General features: G+C 36.6%; 1 protein-coding gene across 2 annotated transcripts; it reads left to right on the top strand.

Annotated features, from left to right (window-relative positions):
* The first annotated feature begins 201 nt into the window (after positions 1-201).
* On the top strand, positions 202-21650 carry LOC131149864 (protein FAR-RED ELONGATED HYPOCOTYL 3). 2 transcript variants are annotated; one of them, XM_058100645.1, is made up of 8 exons: positions 202-565; positions 17655-19870; positions 19967-20023; positions 20326-20394; positions 20480-20548; positions 20664-20732; positions 20814-20864; positions 20944-21650. In XM_058100645.1, the coding sequence occupies exons 2-8, from the start codon at positions 17699-17701 to the stop codon at positions 20998-21000; spliced, it is 2544 nt and encodes an 847-aa protein (XP_057956628.1). In that variant the 5' UTR covers positions 202-565; positions 17655-17698; the 3' UTR covers positions 21001-21650. The 2 variants fall into 2 exon arrangements, with proteins under 2 accessions (XP_057956628.1, XP_057956627.1); XM_058100644.1 differs by having other exon boundaries at positions 20814-21650.
* Positions 21651-23677: the final 2027 nt, after the last annotated feature.

Below are 23677 nucleotides of genomic sequence, written 5' to 3'. Positions count from 1 at the left end.
GTTGCTCTAATACCATGTTAATTTTGGTATAATTTTGTTTTCTCTCCCATATTTTTTACATTGAAAGAATACATTTAAATAGGAAAACTTGCAATTCTATTTTGGTAATACAGATACCACAACAATTACGAAAGAGGATTTACATCTACGACTATATCTTTCCTAAATGAATTTCTCGTGATGAAGATTATTTTCCAAAATAGAAAAGCAGAGTATGTATATTTGTGATGTAACGGGGCGCCATTTGAGGATCGCGAGTTGGGGCATGAAAATTGGACTCCATTACCTTAGACTTGGTGGCTTCACAATTACTGGGTTACTGCGCTAATCAAGCCGTGCTGGGCCGAAATTTTGAAGACACCCGTCGGGCACGCGCGAGTCGCACACAGGCGGGGTACGGGGGCGAGTGAAACAGAGACGGATAGAGGTGCGTGGTTGAAAACCCTAATCGGGTATCGTCCACTCGCCGAAGGCCCTCGCGTGGATGCGCAGTTGCAGATCCAGCGATTGTTGCTTGCTTCTTCTATGATGAAATAGAGCGCACCCCCGCCACTCACATCCACCGGTACTCTCTCTCTCTCTCTCTCGCTCTCTCTCTCTCTCTCTTTCTCTCTCTCCTCAAGTTCTTTCTCTCTCTACCTCTCGGTAGCAGTATCCCTCTCTCTCTCTCTCTCGGGGCTGCTATGTTTGTCAAAGCTGTTTTCTTAATTCATTATAGGGAATTCTTGAATTTAATTGGTACCGAAATTATATTAGGTCTGGGGGCTGAATGCTTGGGCCTGTATTAGTGAAGTAGTTAAAAATTCATCACTTCGGTCGAGACAAAGAGAAGCGGAAATGATCGGTTATTATTGTTATTAGATCAGTTTCTCAGCCACATTATTCATCAATACTCCTTTTGGGCCTGATTCTTCTGATTTTCTCTGGTTTTGTTTGCTTAGAAAGGACAAAGATGCTGGGCCTCGGGAGTATTTTCGGGGGCTGGGGAGGTTTACATTGTAGAAAATAATGCATGACCCGCATATCAATGGTTGTGGCGGACGGTTTGGTAATTGCAAAAGCCAGCAACAATGGGAATAATAGTTATGTTGGCTGATAGATTGTTTTATCCAAGTACTGTAGTAGTTTGATGGATCTCGTGTAGAAAGCGTTGTTCATTTCTTGAGGGCAAGGACCTGGCGTTGGTGCCACTCAATGTGTTAGAAACTTTAGTAGTATATATTTAATGTAGAAGCTGAAAGGATCCACTTCAAGCAACTAAGCAAGTTTCAAATGCAGAAGGAAATTTGTTGGAATTGATTATAATTTTTGTATCAAAAGTGTATCATGCTGGAATAAGCCATTTGAATGATGCTTTGATGGGAAGATAGTGCTTGTAATATTGCTGTATGGTGCTTGGTTTACTTAATGAAGAACTTGAAAATCGGGGCGCCTTTGCCATTATTATTTTTTTTTGGGGAAAATGAAAAACCAATCAGAAAGTTTGTTGATTGGGCACTTCACAAGCTTTCACTTCCTATTATGACTTGTCATTTTACCTTTTGGAGTAATCTGATGGTATAACTCCTAAGTGTGCTTTTTAACAACTCAAATGCAGCTGTAAAAGTTTGTGCTAAGGGTTGATCAGTGAACTGGGCTGTTAATGGATCAGTGGATAATGGACATTGTGCAGTTGCATTTTTATAGCACATTGGATTATTTTAATTGGACAAATTCTGCAGCTTAAATAGCTTCACTTCAGCAAAGTTAGTCTTGTCCTGGTCTTTAGATTGTACATAACATGCTCATATGTAACTTAATCAGCATTAGATTTAAGCATATGTTTGCTAGGTTTAATGCACTTGATATTGGCAGTATGATTGACTTGGACTTAAAATATGGAACACAGGGACTAAAGGACTATATTAGAAGTCTTTAGCAGTCATGCATGTAGAAAAAAAACTACACAACTAGACATGTGTAACTATGTAAGTTAGACATGAGAAGCACAAGATCTTTTTAATAAAGGCCCCCCTTATTGTATTGTGCTTCTGCAAAAGAGTACCTTAACGGTACTTGTCGAAGTAGTGTGCCCTTATGAGCTAAAAAATTCATTAAATATTGCATTTGCAGTATGGAAAGCAATTTAGTTTGTTGAGTTCAAACTAGAAATTAATGGTGGCAATGGTAATGGCTGTGGTGTAATGATCAAGATGGACTTTATATAAAGAGTGATGGACAAGCGAACTCGTCGAGAACAAAATAATTCAAATGTTTTGAAACCAAACCTTAAATATTGTCTTTGTTGAATTTTAATAAATTCTAATCAACTTACATGCAGCACATATTAGAACTATTATACACTACCTTGTTTTTTTAGTTACCATCGGTGAGAAAAAGCCCCATATTTGTTAATTTTTGAAATTTTTGATTATAAAATGCAATTTAAATTTTGAAATCATAAATACAAAAGATACATGTTTAAACATATTCATATTTCATCCTTCATGACTCATACCTTTATACTTTGGAGCATATTTTGTAGCTCGTAGTACAATCACATAAACTATTAAAACACGTGAACATAAACAAGAAGCACATAAAATGTTGTACAACCACATAAGCACCTTAAAAATGTCCCTCTCTAGTCCGTCCCTCCCTCGTGCTATTTTATTTTTCCCCTCTCCTTTTTCCTTGTCTCTCTATCCATCTCTTAAGTGACCCTGATATAGAATGATTTGGAGGATCCTAATAGCCTCAATCTATTCATCCACGTTGACTTTGAGAGTTGGTACCAGGACCACCTTGAATTCCTTTTAAAATGTAATAAAATGAACCCATATTTTATTTATCTTGATTTTGCTTTTGCTATTATGTTAATGAGGAAGAAGAATACCATGATTGATGTATGCGATATGTTCCTTGGAATTGTGAAATGGTAAAGTAATATGGATATGGAACGTAGTTAGGGGCACAATATTGGGGTTGGGGTGAGGCTAAGCATACAAAGGGATGTGATAGATTAAATGGCTTGGATGCTAGGGTGGATGATGCTGGGGCATTGTTGAAAATAATGTTGTGGATTTCAATAGTATTTGATGCAATAATAATTGTAAGGATTTAATGCTAGAGGAAATATTGGGAAAAAAAAAAAAATAGAGTAACAGAGGAGAAGAGAAGAAAGAAAAAAGGAGGGGAAGAAGGGTAGAAAGAAGAAGATACAAGGTTAAAGAAGAAACTTATATAACTTCCACTTTTGAATTAACAAAAGCCTCCTCTTATGTGACTTACAAAGGCTAAATTACAAGGAATTACCAATATACCCCAAATATACAAGAAATTACTATAACCCCATAAAGACACATCTATTAAAAACCCCCAAAGACACATAGACCTTCTACAAATTAAACTAAATAAACATAATAACTGCCGAGTAACTACATACATTTGGGTTTAGGACCCAACAATCCTTTGACCTTATTGTTAGTAATGTGGTCTCCAAATTGTGTTAATTATCCATCCAGTTACCTGCTTCCTATCCTACATCAATTCCGTCCTTTTGAAAAGAGTTCAACTCCACCTCAGTGGGGAAAGCACCAAGGAATCCGTCACCGTGAAAAGAATCATCTCAGTTCATAAGGAAAGAAACTGGGGGTGCACTTCAATATGCTGAGAAAAGGAGCTTGAGATGGCATCAACTTATACTTCTTCTTGATGAAGAAGGTATAAGAATTAGCATCATGCTTAGCCTTCATATGTTCAACCATGGATCCCCAAAATGGATATGACAGATCTTGAGAGGAAGGATATCACATTGACAGTTGAACCAATCTTGAAGGTAAGCAAGCGATGATCACGGACCTTCAAGTTCGTATTGTTCACCCAAGTTCCAACCAATCTTGTATGGATCTGGATGTGGTTTAATCTTCAAATTTAACTTCCTCTGTTTTAGAAATTGTGTTTGTATAACTAGTAGGATCAACAAATCAAAGTGCACAGCTTATAACAATTAACAGCTCACTTGAGTTTAGAAAATGCTGGTTCGTCTTTGATTATCATTTGCTTCAACCTTATGGGAAGAGAGAATAGGTTGAAGTAATCTATTGTCTTTCTGGTAGCCCCTTCTTTTAAGTTACTTGAGACTTCTATCTCAACTTCAATTACTTGGATGGCTTCATCATCATCATCATCATCATCTTTTTTTGCAATTGCTTTTGTTTAGGACATTATGCAATTGGATAACCAAAAGGGCAAAAAAATCTGACATTTGGAGCACTTGATTGCTGGCTGGACCTTAGTTGTTTTAAGGGGTAGTAGTTTGAACTTCTTTACCCAACTGCCAGTTGATTTCTTGTGTACAACTCTACTAGTAGTCTTTCCTAAACTGCACTACTAATGTTGCTCCATGAGGATTATGCTGGCTTAGCCTCCTCCTCCATCTTAGTGGCAGCCTGTGTTGCATCTCCAACTGTATTGTGATGACATGCAACAAACTCCTTGGAGTAGCCAAATGATGATATTTTCTACTGTAATCTACCACTGTCTTGTCTTCTTGCATCAAAATTGAAAGGTGCAAATTATCCTTCAGGGCTTGCCTTATCGCATCCCAGCTCTGATCTCACCACATCGCCTCCTTTTGAAATTTTATTGTTTGATCCACCAATTTTGGGATGTTCCCTTCAATCTCAATTCATCCTAAACTTTCGAGCCTCATTCATTTCATTCCATGGCAAGTAGTACTTCAAAGAATACACCTGATTATCAAATTCATTAGGAGATCCATCACTGTTAAAATTTAAAGCTTCTAATTTAGTTTCCCTGTTCAAATGATTATTCCAGTCTTAACGCAACTCAAAAGTGTAAGCAGCAACAGCAGCTATACAATATTCCCATTTGGTAGCCTTTTGCCCTAGCTGCAAATTCAGTTGTTAGACTATTCAAAGTATTAATAATAATCTCTAGAGCTTTCTCCATGTTTTGTTCCCTCCAAATATCAACTCCACTTTTGCGGATAACTCAACATCAGTCACCATGTTGCTGATTTCTTTTTTAATAAAAAATATACTGCAACTATATATTGCCAAACACCCTGAACATAAATTGCCCATTATCTCAATCTTTTCATGCAATTTTTTGAAACTTAGCTTCTAAGTTCTCGAGAACTATCTTCATATTCTTTGTTATTCTAGAGTGTCTCAGAAATTAAACAAACTCTTATGTGTGACTCATGAAATGCAGCTATTGGACCTCATTCTCAATGCGGGAAGCAATGATGGACCCTCCAAAATATTTATCAAACATGGTCAATCCAAATTTTCTACTAATAAGCTTCGAGATATCATGGAAAAATCAAAATATTGAGGCTGGAATTTATATCTCACTGTCATGGGAGTAGCAGATGAGGGGGAAATTTTTTCCACATGTGTGTCACCAGCGTGAGGTGTGTAAGTCGCTGATGATGACTTTCTGCTGAAGAGGCTTGAGGCAAAATTGTTTTTTTTTTTTTTTGTGGGGGGGGGGGGTTGGCGGCGGCGGTGGTATGAGGAGAAAAGGTGAGGAAAATTGGGGATTTGAAGGGCTGATGGTTGGGGAATTTTTCCCCCGATGTGTGGGGCCTCATGCTGATGGCAATGAAATTTGGGGGTGAGGCTCATTGGGGGTGTCTGTCTTTGATGGTGGTGTCTTCAGCGGATTCTTCTGGCCAAGTGGTGATGGAAGAGTAGGGGCTGATTGTGATGCAGCAGCTGTGGATGTTGTCGGCCTGGGTGTGCATCTAGAGGGGGGGGGGGGGGATGAATAGACGTTCTTCGCGGATGTTGAAATTTTCTACAATTACAAAAAAAAATCTTTGGCAAGAAGCAAGAGTATTATTATACCACAATATATATCACAACAAATAAACAAAAGCAAGCAAAGGAAAAGAGATAAGGAGAAAAGAACTTGACACTGTGATGTTAACGTGGTTTGGCTCCAAGCCTTGAGTCCAACTCAAGGATTCCCAAATCTACTATACGACCTCCTTTCAAGACGAAGAAGCCTTTACAATATGGGAAGCTGCTCACCAAGAGCTACAACAAGGTGTTCACCAAGAAGTACCTTCCAATGACTCACAACGAACCTCCAAATACAATGAATCAATACAAGTAAATACAATATGAAATGCTCCTTCTTGAGCTGATGTTACAAGTGTAAACCTCACACGACTCTCTGTTGCAAGTGATGTATAACAAGAATAGAGTGCAAGAGAGCTTGAGAGCAAAATATGAAACCTAGAATAAATGCACAATGAATATCCTCAACAACCAATGCTTGATCAAAATTGTGTTTAATGAAAGCTAATGAGGTATATTTATGGCCAAAAGACTTGCAAGTCGCTGGCTAGCCATTGGGCATTAATGGAGACAAGATAAGGAAAAAACTAGCAGTTATTGCGCATTTAATGCTGTCTACTCGAGGCCGTTGGTCAACCATACACCTAAGCTGGTCGACCATTCATCCTTGCTAGTCAACCATACCCCTATAGTGGTTGACTAGTTACTTGGTTTGTGATAAAATTTTAGCTACTGGAATTGTTGGTCAATCATTCCCCTGTATTGGTTGACTAGTCACCTGGTCTTTTCACGAATGAGGCTACTGGAATTGCTAGTCGACTTGTGCTATGCCCTGGTCGACCATTTCCCTGTTTTCCACATTAGTATGCCTCTAAATGAGCTAACTTATGCAAGGACAAGTGCTAATGGGATATACACGATCTAATGATGCTTAATGCTTGTCCAAATTGAGTTTGTAGATGTCTTGTTTAGAAAACCAAGTTTAAAAGCTCGTTTGACAACTTAATCACTAAGAATGATCCGGTATGCATGTGTAAACTTAGTTTGGATGTGCTATACTATATGAACTACATGCATATGCATTTGCTCAGCTCTTGCAAGGTATTCTTATACACATCACACGCACAAGAGTTAACATAACTCCTACCTCACACACAACCCAACAAACATGTAAAGAAGACAAGCTTTCATATATGCTCCGGTTGGTTGTGTTTTGCGTGTTCCATGTATGTGCTTTGGCTATGACCTTTGCTCATTGCTTCTTTGATATACATCTGACCCTTATGCTTGCTTTGGTATTGTCTTGTTTATTTGAACTGAACTTGAGGAAAAATATTAGTTAACCTAAGAACCACTAATGAGTTGTTATCATTAAAACAAACTGCAATGAAAAACCTTAGCCACTAGGGCTAGCAGATGTGTTTAAATTTTGCTCTGGCTGAAGAGAAGGGACTAAAATTTAATAGAGGAGAGAGGAAGAAGAAGAATGTCTGGGAGGGGAAAATGGAGGGTTAAAATGGAAGAATGGAGATTGTGGCTTTGATACCAAATGATGCGGTTACAAAATTTACTGCTCAGAGGGAAAATAGGAAGAAAAATAGAGGAGAAGAGAAGAAGAGGAAGTTGGAAAGGGAGGAAGAAGAAGATACAAGGCAGGGGGAGAAAACTCTCAACCTTCCACTTTCAAATTTGCAAAACTATCTCTGATGTGGCTTTCACACCCTATTACTACTATAAGAAAATTACAAATAAACCTCTAAAAAAGATACAAGAAATTACAAATAAGCCCTCAAAAGACACATCTATAGTAAACAAACCCCAAATACACTTAAGCACGTTAGAAATTCAACGTAACACACATAATAACCAACTAAATAATTAAGCATATTTGAGTTTAGGACCCAACGATCACTTGACCCTATTCATTGAACTTGATCTTGAAACTGGGCCTAATTGATCCACCCTATCACTTGACCTTATTCTTTGAAATTGTTCTCCTACTTGGGTCTAAGTGATCCATCCAATTAGCCCCTTCCCATTCTACATCAACATGGATATGGGATAGATCACTTATGACTTCTATCACTAGTGATATGATAGGATGACTCTCTAAATTCAAAATTTGCAAACCTTTGTTGACACCACATGGGTCCTTGAGCACCACATTCCAATCTACTTCTTTGTTATACTCTATTGTAGATTGTGGATGACTGTTATTAAACATGCAACCTTAGAGGTGGTGATGGAGGTGGAGGTAGAGACGGAGGCACATTGATATGGTAGTCATCTTGAAGAATTGTTAATCTATAATATCCTCCTGAAGTGCCACTAGGCTAGGCTTTCTAACCTTGAGCACCACCACCACTAGCACTAGTTCTATGTCTATTACGATCACCACCAAGAAGATCCAAACTACCACCATAATCACTTTAAATTGCACGTGGACCCCAACATTTTTTTTATTTTGTGCCTTGAGGTTCTTAGTGCTAAGGTGTAACCAATGTTACGTAGAATGTGAAACATCTTAGTTCGTGGAACAGGAACAGGATTGTGGTATGGAACATGCTCTAAAATGTGGAACATTAGGGGTATACTAATGGTCTTAAATTTCCACGAAATTGTTGAAATTTTTGTTGAAATTTTCGATTTCTGTCACCCTGGAAATTGAAATGGCAGTTGATTTCCGTCTGCATAAGTTCTATCGAAATCTCAACAAATCATTTGGAAATTTATTGAAATCTCAAAATTTTAGCGAAACTTATAAAAATTTTAACTATACAATGAAATTTCATCGAAATTCAAATGAGAGATTTAGGAGTGAAGTGGAATTTCTCTTTTAATTTATTTTATCGAAACAAAAGATTATTACAAGTACTTTTGAAATTATATGAAAAAATAAACTTATAGTAACATTCTATTTAACCATTCATGTCTAAATTATCATTATTTGTATAATAAATAATATTTAAATGATTTATGAATTTCATTTGTATTAACTGAATATGTTTAATGTACATTCTCATACCAATATGTTTGATACACATACTATTTTACAACTTTTCCACCTCATACAAAACATAGATGTATTTAATTTGTAATATATTAGTCCTAAAACATATACTATTAAGTTTGTTAACCATTTCTAAAATGTCACAAAGAATTCCATGTTTTACTACTAATTTCTGTTATTTTTTCAAATTGAAATCGAAAATGAAATTTCCGTCAAAATTTCTGTACTTTTGGAGCTTCGAAATTTGAATCGAAATTGAAATTTAAGTCCTTGGGTATACTTGATTAGTTATGTTGGTGAAGAAGTGTATGGCACTTGCATATTTTGGAGAGGATGTTGAGCTGTTTTTTCTAAATCTATCAAAGAGTTTCTGTGTGGAATAGATTAATAATGGCAGAAATAGAGTTGAAATGTGATGATTCCCCACTTTTACTTAATAAAAAGTTATGTGAAAAATATTGAACTAAAACTTTGGATCATTGGATTTAGCATTCCAGAACGAAAAATGTACCACAATTTGCAATATTTGTACCAATATGTGGTTTGCGTGGGTGTTAGCATTTTCTGGAAAGCGGTAACTTTGTGTGTAACATAGTAGGAGCCCTAATGAACATTATCATCACCATGGTCTTAATCAGTCTAACCAAACAAAATTCCCTAATGAACATTATCATCACCATGGTCTTAATCAGTCTAACCAAACAAAATTCCGTCCATCTGATATAGGGGTCCCTCCCTTTCCTCCAATTATGGAGCTAGTGGTTCCTTGAAAATGTAATCAAGGTTAATGGGGATAAAGCCAACTTCAATTTCTTTGGCTGTTTTTGGGTGGCATACCTCGACTTCATCTTCATATTTTAAAGGGTGTGAACTCATTCCTGCAATCTTGCATATCATAGCCTATTCCTTCACTTTGGATTTGATGTTGCTTGTCAGAATACTTTCACAATAGTTGTTTGGAGATTAGGTGTATAATTTCATAATAGATGCACCATTCAGCCACATTTCAAAGTCCCAAGCCTCACAGTCTCATAGTTTCATACATCATGTATTTTATATAGGGTATTAAGTTCAACTAATCTAAAATTCCTAATTACGACTTACCGGGTTTTGTTCTTTCAGCAGCTCTTTGTGCTAATGAGGTTCCAAATGAATCTTTCTTGAATTACGACTTACTGAGTTTTGTTCTTCCAGCAGCTCTTTGTGCTAATAAGGTTCAAATGAATCTTTATCCATGGATTTTTTATTTCTTTTTTTTTTCCTGGAAAAATTAATTGAAAATCTGCCTGGAAACTCTGGGAGTGCTCTGTTTTGAAGGGTGAGTGATCTGAGGCTATATTTTTTTTAGCCCAAAATCGGATACAAATCGATTCAAATATTTATTTAAAATATGAGCATGGTGAGTCTAATAAGGGTGGATGGATTCCAGTTGACAATTTGTTTGGGGCCTAATATTTTAATAATTAGTTCCATTTCTCCAAAAACATAAAGATAATATTATAGACCCTCAGTTTCAAAAGATTTTGGTTAAATGGGGATTGGATCCTTATCAAAATAAGCCCATATTGAAGCAGTCTTTGACCAAGCCAAGGTTGAGAGCTGGTTGAAGCTATCTTGCATAGTGACTCAGCTGGAAGCAGCGCATTGACAAGGATTTTTTATGCCATTTAAAGCATTAACTGTTCAAGGAATTGCTGCTCTTTCTCATAGAGAACTTTTTCATGACTTTGTCCTAGTTTCTGTTTTGAGGGTTGGAAAGAAGCCATTGATGCTAGTGAGCTTATTTAGGTTGCATGAACTAATCAGATGGAATATTTGAAATTTAGATCTGCTAGTGGAGTGAATTGAGCATCAGTCTGTTTTGATGTAGCCCTCGAGGTGTTTTCCACCATCCATAACATGTTGGGTGGTGATGAGCATAGATTGGCTTGGTCAGGTTCTGGGTGCAGGTTTTTTGAATTTGATATTGCTTCTTTTGGTACTAAGGAGGATGTTAAGATTTGATTAAAAATGAATGACCTAACTTGAAGACTCTCCCTCTATTTATAATACAAATTTAAATACATTCTAATGACAATAATACCCTTACTAACTCTCACTAATTAACATACTAACACAATAATAATAATAAAACTAAAAGACATATATAACCTCTTAACACTCCTCCTTAAGCTAGAGCATAAATGTATGAGCTCCTAGCTTGTTACAAATGAATCTAACACGAGCAGCCCCCAATGCTTTGGTAAATAGATCAGCAAGCTGCATGTCCAACTTTATGTAAGTAGTTGTAATGAGCTTCTGTACAAGTTTCTCTTGAACGAAGTGGCAATCAACTTTAGTGTGCCTCATTTGCTCATAAAAGACCAGGTTGGAAGCAATATGAAGAGCAGCTTGATTATCACACATTAACTTCATAGGCTAAGAATGTGGAAAATCCAATTATTCAAACATGTTCTTCAACCAGACAAGTTTACAGGTAGTGTGAGCCATAACTCTATATTCTAATTCAACACTTGACCTTGCCACCATAGTTTGTTTCTTACTATTCTAAGAAACCAATTTACCACTAACCAAGATATAGTACCCGGTGGTAGATCTCCGATCGGAAGGCGATTTAGCCCAATCTACATCTGTGTATCCATGGATATAAGTGTGACCCTGATCACGATATAAAAGACATCTCCTAGGTGTACCTTTAAGATATCTCAAGATGTGAATTACTGTGTCCCAATGACTTATCCTCGGAAAATCTAGAAATTGACTGACAACACTTGTTGCAAAAGATATATTTGGCCGAGTAATTGTGAGATAATTTGACTTTCTAACATGTCTTCGGTGTTGTCTAAGATTGGATAGCAAATCACCCATATCCGACACTAACTTGCTGTTAGGATCCATGTGTGTATCAACCGGTTTAGATCCCAACAAGTCAGTTTCATCTAACAGATCAAGAACATACTTTCTTTGTGACACAATAGTTCCAATACGAGATCTCGATACTTCTATGCCCAAGAAGTATTTCAACGGTCCCAAATCTTTGGTCTAAAACTTAGTTTGTAGAAAAAGTTTGAGACTTTGAATACCTTTATCATCATCACTTGTAATAGCAATATCATCCACATAAACTACAAGGATCCTACTTGATGAAGTATGATGATAAAACACAGAATTATCCACAACACACTGTCGAATACCAAACTCAAGTACTACAATATTGAAATGACCAAACTATGCTTTAGGAGACTGTTTTAAACCATATAAAGCCTTTTTGAGCCGACACACTAAGCTTGACTCCCCTTGAGCAACAAACCCAGGTGGTTGCTCCATATAAATTTCCTTCTCAAGGTCACCATGCAAGAAGACATTTTTTACATCTAATTGATGCAAAGGCTAGTGACAAGTAGTAGCCAAGGAGATGAACATACGTACTGATGTAAGTTTGGCAACTAGAGAAAAAATATTAAAATAATCCAGACCATACACCTGAGTGTATCCCTAAGCAACAAGATGGACCTTTAGACGAGCCACAGAATCATCAAGGTTTACTTTCATAGTGTAAGCCCAATGACAATCAACCACAGACTTGTTAGGAGGAAGAGGTACCAAGTCCCAAGTACCATTGTCATGTAAAGCATTCATCTCTTCAACCATAGTATCCCTAGTCCTTGAATGGGCTAAGACTTTTGAAACAGATTTAGGAAGGGTAGTAGATGATAGAGCAATGACAAAACAATAATAGGAGGGTGATAAGGTGTTGTAAGAAACATAGTTGGAAATAGTTTGTTGAGTACGTGTGCGTTTATCTTTCCGAACAGCAATAGGAGGATCAACATCATGGGAAGTATGATCATCAGGCGAAGAAACCAAAGGCATGGTAGTAGAAGCTAAAGGGGACTCTCTTCCTTGGAGCCGTCGTCGTGAATACACCTTTAAGTTAGGATGATCACGGTGATAATAAGGACTCGAACCACATGGAGACTCAGATGTTTGGTTAGGCAAGGACAGAAACGTTGAATCTGAAAGATTAGGCAAATGAAGAGACTCATTGAGCTCAAAAGCGCTCAGTGATTAGGTGTAGCAAGGTGTAGACTCAACAAAGGTAACATCGGCAGAAACTAAGAAGCAATGCAGCACAGGACTATAACAACGATATCCTTTTTTAGTATAAGAGTAGCCCAGAAAGAAACATTTTATAGCACGAGGATCTAACTTATCCACCCTAGGAATTAGTTGATGAACTAAGGACACACACCCAAATATACGAGGAGGACGAGAAAATAAAGGTGAATTAGGAGAGAGAATGGAGCAGGGAATTTTACCACTAAGAACAGAGGATGACATTTTGTTGATCAGATAACAAGTAGTAAGTACAACATCACTCCAACACTTTAGGTACATGCATTTGATAAAGTAAAGGGCGAGTGATATCAAGAAGATGTCTATTTTTCCGCTCTATAACCCCATTTTGTTGAGGAGTGTGGGCACCGGATGATTGATGAACAATTCCAAATTGAGTCATACAAGTAGTGAATTGTGCACTGAAAAACTCTTTAGCATTATCACTTTGAAGCATTCGAACAAGCAAACCAAATTGAGTCTTTATTTTAAAACAAAAGGCACAAAATACCTGAAATAACTTAGAACGATCTTTTATTAAATACAACCATGTCATTCTTGAATAATCATTTACAAAGGTTACAAAAGTACCAAAAACCCAACTTGGACACGACCCTACTAGTACCCCATACATTTGAATGAACTAACATAAAAGGGCTTAAAGCCTATTTATTGACTCGAGAAACGAGAGAAACATGATAGTGTTTTCCCAACCGACAAGATTGACAATCGAGACTAGACACAGAACTCAAACTAGGAAAAGGACATTTTAAATTTTCCAATGAAGGATGACCGAAGTGACAATGAATTTGAAAAGGTGTGGCAGCAGTAGTGCAGGCGGTAGAAGGAGATAGCGGCTCAAAGTGGTATCCACCAGCTTCACACTCTTTGCCAATCGTTTTCCTTGTCTTCAAATCCTAAATAACCATAGAATCAAGGAAGAATGTCATTGAAAAATTCATGGATTTAGTAATTTTGCTAATTGACATAATATTGAAAGGAAGTTTGGGAATATATAAAACTGAAGGAAGAGAAATATAAGAAGTGGGATTTACAATCCCAATTCCCTTGACTGCAGTAGTGGATCTATCAGCAAGAGTAACACGAGGTAAATTTGTAGGATATTGAAGAGTGGAGAAAAATCTAGGTATACCTGTGATATGATTAGTGGCAGCGGAGTCTATGACCCAAGGACTAGGACAAGAAGTATTGGATGATAGACATATTGTGTGATTACCTATTTGGGCAAGAGATGCAATGGGAAAAGAAGCTTGTCATGACGCTTGATATTGCTGGAACTTGGAATACTCTTCCTCTGACATAGAGACGGTACGTTGCCCCCCACTCGACCCCAAATGTGAGGAGTCGGTGGTGGCTGCATTGGCTGGCCCCAAAGGTGTGAAGTTAGTGGTGGCTGCATTGGCGACACGTGAAGGTCTTCTATGAAGATCCCAACACTGCTCAATACTATGATTATTCGGTCCACATTGAGTGCACTTGCGAGGAGTACCTCAGCCTCGTCCATCTCTACCACTACCGACTATTCGAACCATTGGGATAACTTTTGCAGTTGTTTGGTAGAGAACTAGGATCACTCTGTGTAGCAAAGGATGTCCTCTCAAAGACAGATGCAAGAGCAGGAGAATGCGTGCTAAAGGAAGCACGAAGGACACGAGAATAAACATCAGCAAATGATGACAGCTCAGCACCGCTGAGTATCTGGGACCAAACTGCCTCAAACTCAGGTCTCAAGCCTGCTAGAGCCCGAAGAACTGTCATCTGCTCCCTCTGCTTCTGCATCTCATAAACGTCAGTAGTTATAGGTTGCATGATTTTAAGCTCCTCATGAATACGCTTCATCTAACATGATGGCAGACGAGGTGAACGACTCACTGATGGATATAGCGCTGCCACAGCACTCAAAAATCAGCAACCACACCAAAAACAAGAAGAACAACCAATAATCGAAACAATTACAAACCATGTGAAGCACCAATGCAACCACGGACAAGGTGAACAACTCACCGATGGATATAGCACTGCCACAGCCTCACAACTGAACATACGAATGCTGCCACGACTCCAAAAAAACTCACAACGAAGTCTTCACAAACCCTGAACAGAAATTAACAGAATACCGCGAGTGCATGGTCGAAAAAGGTTGAATTTTTGAGCAAAAAACTGGCCTAACAGATAGATAATATAGTCTAAAGAAGGAATCAAAGCATGGTAGAAGGAAAAAAAAAAAAATGAAAAAAGTGGCCAGAAGTACACTCACGTGCCGGTGCTTGGGGTCAGCCCTTCCGGCATTTGGTTGGCGTGTGGGGGCGCGTGGAGTGCCCTCCAGCGATGAGGTTTTGTGGGGTGGGTCGTTTGGGGGGGGGGGGGGGGGTTTATTATTATGGGTATATGGTTGGTTTTGTGATTTAGTATGGAATGAAGGTGGATTAGGGAAGAACAGCCGTGGGAATGGTTTTTTTCTGGCGACGGCTGAGGGAAATAAGGTTTAGATAAGATCATGCTCTGATACCATGTTAAGATTTGATTAAAAATGAATGACCTAACTTGAAGATAGGACTCTCCCTTTATAATGCAAATTTAAATAGATTCTAATGACAATAATACCCTCACTAAGTCTCACTAATTAACATACTAACACACTCAATAGTAATAATACTGAAAGACATATATAACCTCTAAAGAGGATTTAAGTTCTTTTGTTGTTTGAGGAGGGTCTTCTCATTGATTGAGTGACAGCAGAAGAGGATTGCAAAACTTTGGCTAGTAAGAGTTTGGTTGATGTCTGCAATTTGAAGGATTTTGAAAACACTAACACTATTTTGGCCACAGGGTGATCTATCAGTTGTCCCTGTTCTCAGTTTTTCAGAAGCTAATACTTTATTATCTCTTTTATCTACTGGTAAGGCCATAAGGGTGATTCCTCTTCCTAGTGCACTACGTATTCTAGAAACTGGTGCTGCTAAAGATTCACTTAAATGCCAAGGAGACTTGGTGGGGGATGTCTTGACGATAGACTCATTAGGGGATGAAAGGGACAATTGAGACCCTCAGGCCCTTTTCGAGGTTATAGGGTTAAGATTTGCGAGTGCCTTGGGGGAAGAGATTAAGGCCTCAGTTTTCAGACTTGTGTTTAAAAGGGAGGTAGGAGTAAGGGGGTAATAGATAGTTTTTATGAAGTTCATTTGAATGTTAGAGGTTCAGGGGATGTTTTTAGGGTGGTTAAACTGAAGCTTGAGAGCCTCTCCTGGATTGGTGACATTGCAAGAAACTAGGGTTGAATTGGTGGATGGGTTTTGGTTAAAAGTATCTTGAATTTGCATTTTAATTACTGGGAGTGTCTTCCTTGTTTTAGTTCAACTTGAGGTTCTTGTTATGTGGGATGCTTTGTATGCTTTTACTTTTAGGGATGATAGTTTCCTTGGTCGTTTATTTTTCTGTTTTATTGGAGCTTCAGGAATCGTAAGTGACGGCTCTCTTGAGTATGGGCACTCAAGGCATGGTTTTAGATCTTTCTTTCTCTTTCTTTTTCTGGATGAGTTGTATTATGTGTTTAATTATGTGCACCTATTTGGGGGGAAGGGGGGGTGTAATGTCTTCTGATTTGTGATGTGGAAGAGGGGGCAGGTCTAGGTTAGCTTCTATGTAAAGAACTTTGACAATTTTATCAGCAAGTGTGGTTTGAGAAATTTTCCTTTGGTTGATGCTATATTCACTTGATCTATTTTGTATGTCTCTGTGTTGTGTGTGTGTGTTGGTTTTTTTTTTTTGTGGGTAGGGGGTGAAGTGTGGGACATTTTGTGTCCTGTTAGTTGCATAGGTTTTCATGTTGTAGCGATCCTCATTCTTTGTAGACTGGTTTGTGATTATTTTCATGCCCTTGATTCTAGTAAAGTTTGGTGGGCTGTACTTGCTTTTTTTTTAAATTACATGGCTCACTCGTCTTTCCTTTCTATCAAGGAGAGTTGGAAGGATTGCTTTGTGAGTTGTGGATATTTTGACTGCTTCAAGTTTATACCGAAAAATGAAGTTCTGTGACTTAGAGCTTTGTATATATTTTCTCAAAAGCAGAAAAGAAAGATGAAAGGGGAGCCAAAAGTTGTTCATGCTCATCTGTTTTGATTGTTTACTCAAAACTCTGTTAGTACAGAACCTCTGCATATTCTTGAGCAGTATGATTTTTAGTCTCCCAAGGAATTTCCTTAACATTTGTCCTTTCCTTACCAAGGCTCAAGGGTTATTCTTGAGCAGTATGATTTTTAGTTTCCCAAGGAACGGGTAGGAGAATACATTTTTAGAAAATACATTTATGTATGGTTATTGCAGCATATGAGGCTACATTGATCTGTTCAAGTAGTGTGACCTGTTGTAAAATTGATTGTCATTATATTGTTGAGTGATATTTATTCTTTTGGGTCTGTTTAAGCAATGATCATTCCATTGTAACTTTCAAGTATCTTGATTTCATATATATATATATATATATATATATATGTATATATGTTTAGTCCCCTTGATTTTTTATATTAATTGGGTAATAAGTGGTTCAAGAAAAACGTATACTTAATTTTTGTTTTAATAGTTTTCATTCAACAATAGATCAAGTGCAGGTAACTAATAATTTTCATTCTTTGTTTACATAATCTTGAGTTACACATTTTGGCTTGTCAATTTGCCTAAAATCCCCATCCACTTTTCAGGTATTGCTAGTTAAGCCTGTGCTGGAAGAGAATAGGTTCTCGCCATGGATATTGATCTCAGATTACCTTCAGGTGAACATGAGAAGGAAGATGATGAACCAAATGGAATTGATAATATGTTGGATGGAGAAGATAAACCCCATAATAGAGTTGGGGAGAATGGGAATATTTTGAGCATTGGAGAGGTTCATGCTGAAGATGGTGGGGTTTTAAATTCTCCCACAACAGATATAGTTGAGTTCAAAGTGGATGCAAATCTTGAGCCCCTTTCTGGTATGGAGTTTGAATCTCATGGGGAAGCATATTCCTTCTACCAAGAATATGCTAGGTCTGTAGGTTTCAATACTGCAATACAAAACAGCCGTCGTTCAAAGACATCAAGAGAATTTATTGATGCAAAGTTTGCATGCTCTAGATACGGGACCAAGAGAGAGTATGACAAGGGTTTTAATCGGCCACGTTCCAGACAAGGAAATAAGCAAGATCCTGAAAATGCAACTGGTCGACGGTCATGTTCAAAGACAGACTGCAAAGCAAGCATGCATGTGAAGAGAAGATCAGATGGAAAATGGATAATACATAGTTTTGTAAAAGAGCATAACCATGAGCTTCTGCCAGCCCAAGCTGTTAGTGAACAGACAAGAAGGATGTATGCTGCGATGGCTAGACAATTTGCTGAGTATAAAAATGTGGTTGGTCTGAAGAATGACACCAAAAATCCATTTGAGAAAGGGCGGTATTTAGCTCTAGAAGCTGGGGATACAAAAATATTGCTGGACTTTTTTGCGCAAATGCAGAATGTGAATTCCAATTTCTTTTATGCAATAGATCTGAGTGAAGACCAACGTCTGAAGAGTTTGTTTTGGGTTGATGCCAAAAGTCGGCATGATTACATCAATTTCAGCGATGTGGTGTCTTTTGATGCAACTTATGTCAGAAACAAGTATAAAATGCCTCTTGTTCTTTTTGTTGGAGTGAATCAGCACTATCAATTCATGTTGCTTGGATGTGCTTTGGTGTCTGATGAGAGTGCAGCAACATATTCTTGGATAATGCAGATGTGGCTGAAAGCTGTAGGTGGCCTAGCTCCGAAAGTTATAATTACTGACCAAGATAGAGCCTTGAAATCGGTTATTTCTGAGATTTTTCCAAATTCTAATCACTGCTTTTGTTTGTGGCACATATGGGGGAAGGTTACTGAAAATCTTAGTCATGTAATTAAACGGAATGAAAATTTTATGGCAGAACTCGAAAAATGCATTTACAGGTCATGGACAGCTGAAGAATTTGAAAGCAGGTGGCAGGGAATTGTTGATAGGTTTGATCTGAGAGAGTATGATTGGCTCCAAGTATTGTATGAAGATCGCAAACAATGGGTGCCAACATACATGAGGGATAGTTTTCTCGCTGGAATGTCCACGGCTCAGCGATCCGACAGTGTGAACTCTTTCTTTGACAAATACGTGCATAAGAAGACCACTGTGCAAGAGTTTTTGAAACAGTATGAAGCAATTATACTAGATAGGTATGAAGAGGAGGCCAAAGCAGATACTGACACATGGAACAAACAACCTGCATTAAAATCCCCATCACCTTTGGAAAAGCATGTTGCTAATCTTTACACCCATGCAGTATTTAAAAAATTCCAAGTAGAAGTTTTGGGTGCAGTTGCTTGTCATCCTAAAAGAGAGAGACAAGATGAAGCAACCATTACATTCAAAGTTCAGGACTTTGAAAAGAATCAAGACTTTATTGTAACATGGAATGAATTGAAGTCCGAAGTTTCTTGCATATGCCATTTGTTTGAATATAAAGGTTTGATTTGTAGGCATGCAATGATAGTTCTCCAAATTTGTGGTCATGGCGAGATCCCAACTCAATATATATTAAAGCGTTGGACAAAAGAAGCTAAGAGCAGGCATATTATAGGAGAAGAATCTGATCAGATACAATCTAGGGTTCAGCGCTACAATGATTTATGTCAACGAGCAATGAAACTAGGTGAAGAGGGATCTATATCTCAAGAGAGTTACAATATTGCAGTTCGTGCACTTGAAGAAGTTTTTGGGAATTGTGTGAGTGTGAATAACTCTTGTAGGAATCCAGTTGATGCTGGCACTTCTGCTACTCATGGTCTTCTTTGCATTGAAGAAGAGAATCAAAGTAGAATTATGAGCAAGTCAAATAAAAAGAAGAATCCTGCGAAGAAAAAGAAGGTTGGTAGTTGATAAACATTGAGCTGCTTTATTTGTGATGTTCTCTATAATCATATTTAGTTATTTATATAAGAAAGACTTGTGTATATATGGCAGGTGAACTCTGAGCAAGATGTTATGGCTGTTGGCATGCAAGAAAGCTTGCAACAGATGGTTTGTTCTCACTCCTTTCTCACTCTTGGATCCCCTTGGACCCTCCTCAAAGCTCCAAAATATATAAATAAAGTAAATGAATAAATAATTAAAAGCGAAGCCTGGCAGTATGTGTATTTAATTGGAACAGTATCAATTCACTTTTGTTCACTTACACTAGAATGAACTAACATATGATAGTTCGTTTGTTACTTATAGGAGCAGACAAATGATGCTGTGATATAGCCATATTCTGGCCACGATGATGCATTTTAATTGGGAAACTTATTACACTTTTTAAAATTGGAATTTTATGTTTGTAGGACAAGCTGAGTTCCAGACCTGTAACCCTTGATGGGTATTATGGTACACAACAAAGTGTGCAAGGAATGGTATGATTTGTTATAACCTAGTGCAGTTATCTCATGATAATGTGATGAAATCAAAATTAATTGTAGCCTGTTATGCTTGTTGCAGGTACAATTGAATTTAATGGCACCAACTCGTGATAGTTACTATGGCAGTCAACAGACCATCCAGGGGCTGGTATGTTGTCTTTTAGTTATGACCATCAGAATGGATGCTGAAGGTGGTTGTGTTTACAGAGAAACAACGCATTGTATGTTATATTGATTATTATGTTTGGGTTTGATATTTATAGGGACAATTGAACACCATTGCACCCAGTCATGATGGTTATTATGGTGCTCAGCAAAGCATGCATGGGCTGGTATATTTTCTGATGACTATTGTTTGTTCTGTTTGACACTTGCTATCAGGAAATATTTCAAAACAGGCTTTGTGTTTTCAGGGACAGATGGATTTCTTCCGAGCACCAACTGGTTTCACATATGGCATTCGAGTTAGTTTTCTAGTTCTGGTTTTGAAGTTCTATGATGTGATTTCATTTGGTATTACAATGCCTTTTATCATCATGGCAGGACGAAGCAAATGTGAGATCTGCGCAGTTGCACGAAGACACATCGAGGCATGCATGAGAAATGCCTCTCGCTTGCAAGATGGATTTTCACTCTTTTAACCTTAGACAGGGGAGTTCAATTGAGCAGAATTCACTTTCTTCGCAAGGGAGACGCAGAGAGACCCTTTGAAATGTTTGTAAAGAATGAAATGTATCATGCATTGTGGGCGGTGGTTGGAGGAGCCTTCCCCTATGGTGCCTGACCTATTTGACGTCTGTAGAATAAGGAATGAAAAAAAAAAAAAAAGGGCAGTACCACAGTTGTTTATATATCTCACCATCCATAATATGGGGAACTTGTTATAGTTGCTGGGGGTTGGGAGATGGGCATGTATCATATGTAGAGGTGGTTGTATTTTATCATATTGGTTGTTTAGGTCCATAAAGGATCTTTGAAACCCCTTTTCAGTTTCTTGTGTGGTGAGATTTCCAGAAAACCCAGTATTTTCGACTCGAACATTGTACTCCGAAGAAATTCGCAGCCAAAATGGAATCCGTGAGTGGTGGACTGTGCTGAAGGAAAGAAATAGAGGGCAAGGGGATGGATCAATTCATTTTGCCAACTTAAGGGGCTGTGTTTGACGGTAGTACTTGGCAGTATAAATTTTAAACTCTGTATTTAAATTTATGTGAATTTGAATAAAATATAATATTAAATTTTTAAAAAAATAATAATTTACGTAAATTTAAATTTTAGATCTGAAATTCAAGCTTCTAAATATTTGTATTCCTAGATGAGATGATCTCCCATGCACAAAGAAATGGTGAAAGAATCTATGAATAGCAAACTGTTGACAAGAAATCAAAATCAAAATTATATCGTAGTGTTTGATATATAAATACAGGAAATTGAAAATGAGTTTAATTTATTAATTATGTCATTATAGAACAAAAAAAATTTATTCAATTAATTTAATATGGAATAATAACATTATAAATATGTAATTATTACATACAATTATTTTATTAAGCTATATAATGATAAAATTATTTTGATAAATATTTACTTGACTATAATTTGTATATTATTATTATTATTATTATTATTATTATTATTATTATTATTTTGTTTTAACTATATTATTAGTATTATATTTTATCTTATATGCGTAATTTATTAAATATAGATAAAATCTCATGTATTCTGTAATCTACATTTAAGCTTGCGCCAAATATTGATATAGCATAAAAATCATAAAAGAAAATTAAATATTAAAATTAAAAATTTTTTAAAAATTAAAAATTTCTAATTTATTGGGTTAATATTTTTAAACCTAAAGCAAATTACAAACCTCATTCAACAAATGCCCACTTTTTCCATGAATCAAATAAGAAATAAAAATATGATTAAACTACCAAAAATAAAAAATACTAGAAATTAAAATTTCTCAATAATGAAAATTATTATAAGTATATATTTAACTTAGTTATTATATCTCAGAGATTACTTTTAGTGCTACATTGTACTCTTATAAGACAAATTGAAAATAGAGAAAAAAAAAAAAACTTTTCGGAATTAATTTTATTATTATTTTTAACTTTTAGAAAATTTAAGGATATTTTTATTTTAATTAAATTTTATACTCACATTGTTTTATTTAAACGTAATGTATAAACTGACTATTTAGTTAGGAGAAGTTAATTAGAGATGGTAAAGACTATAGGAATATGTTAACAGATCAATCGAAAATCATAAAAATATATATATATTTTCTCGAAAGGACTCCTTCATGAACTTTTGATTGATTTAAAATTGATTACTATAATAGTTGTACTAGTTTGCTTGATCACTTTTGTCACAGTCATACTTGTCATACCATGTTATTAATTTAGTATATGTTGAAGTTGAATCAAGCATATGAACAACTTGCACTTGGTATTATGATAGTTGCTTTAGGTCACTGCATTACTTAGTTTCATCTTTGAAATCTAAAGGGTTTAGCTCTTACTTTTCATCCTTTTTTTCCTTAATTTTTCATTTTGTGTCTTGTATTTCAATTTGTCTTCATCATCATCATCATCATCATTTTTTTCTATCTAAGATTATTTGCATTAATTTCTTTAATCTAATGTTTTGTAAGATTGAATTGGACTGAATTCAACAATATTAAATTGAATTAGTTACTATAATTGCCATATGTCATATTTAATCTATTGTAAAAAAGGGGGGGATAATTTAAGGGCACAAGTTAAATGACCTTTTTTCCCTTTTATGGTTTTGGTTTGACATAGTTTAAGCTCACCAATGGGGCAGGAAGGATTAACTCTAGCTTCTAGGGCTAAGCAGCTCTTCCCCCCACCATTCCTATCCTTTTATTGGCCCAAGAGTGGCTTAGCCAAGCCTACATACTCTTAATCCATGAAACATATGCACTCTATAAACATAGTTAATGTATTCTTATTGTTTTATAATATGGTGTAATTAGTACAATGACTGGTCCAAGTCATTTAGATTGCTTGAACTTAAGGTAAAAAAGTATAGAAATAGTCATGTTATGTTTTTTTGCTAGTTTATACAACACAGAACAAAATTTAAAAAAAAAAAAAATGTGGCTAATTTATGCTTCTCATTTTCTTCAATTTGATCATCTCGAACTTAGTTCTTTTGGCAATATTTTGTTTGTCAAAACAATGATGGACTTGATTCAATTGATATGCCTACTTATCTCTTGTTCATCAACCATATTAAGCAATAA

Source organism: Malania oleifera, chromosome 2 (genome assembly GCF_029873635.1).
Source record: "Malania oleifera isolate guangnan ecotype guangnan chromosome 2, ASM2987363v1, whole genome shotgun sequence".
NCBI classification, from domain to species: domain Eukaryota; kingdom Viridiplantae; phylum Streptophyta; class Magnoliopsida; order Santalales; family Ximeniaceae; genus Malania; species Malania oleifera.
This window is presented reverse-complemented; position numbering and strand designations above follow the sequence as displayed.

Excerpts from the sequence above, each read along its gene's own strand:
- LOC131149864 (XM_058100644.1), top strand. The coding sequence starts at position 17,699 with ATGGATATTGATCTCAGATTACCTTCAGGTGAACATGAGAAGGAAGAT. Across the intron at positions 20,549-20,663 it reads AACAGACCATCCAGGGGCTG|GGACAATTGAACACCATTGC; the intron begins GTATGTTGTCTT and ends TGATATTTATAG. Across the intron at positions 20,733-20,813 it reads AGCAAAGCATGCATGGGCTG|GGACAGATGGATTTCTTCCG; the intron begins GTATATTTTCTG and ends TTGTGTTTTCAG.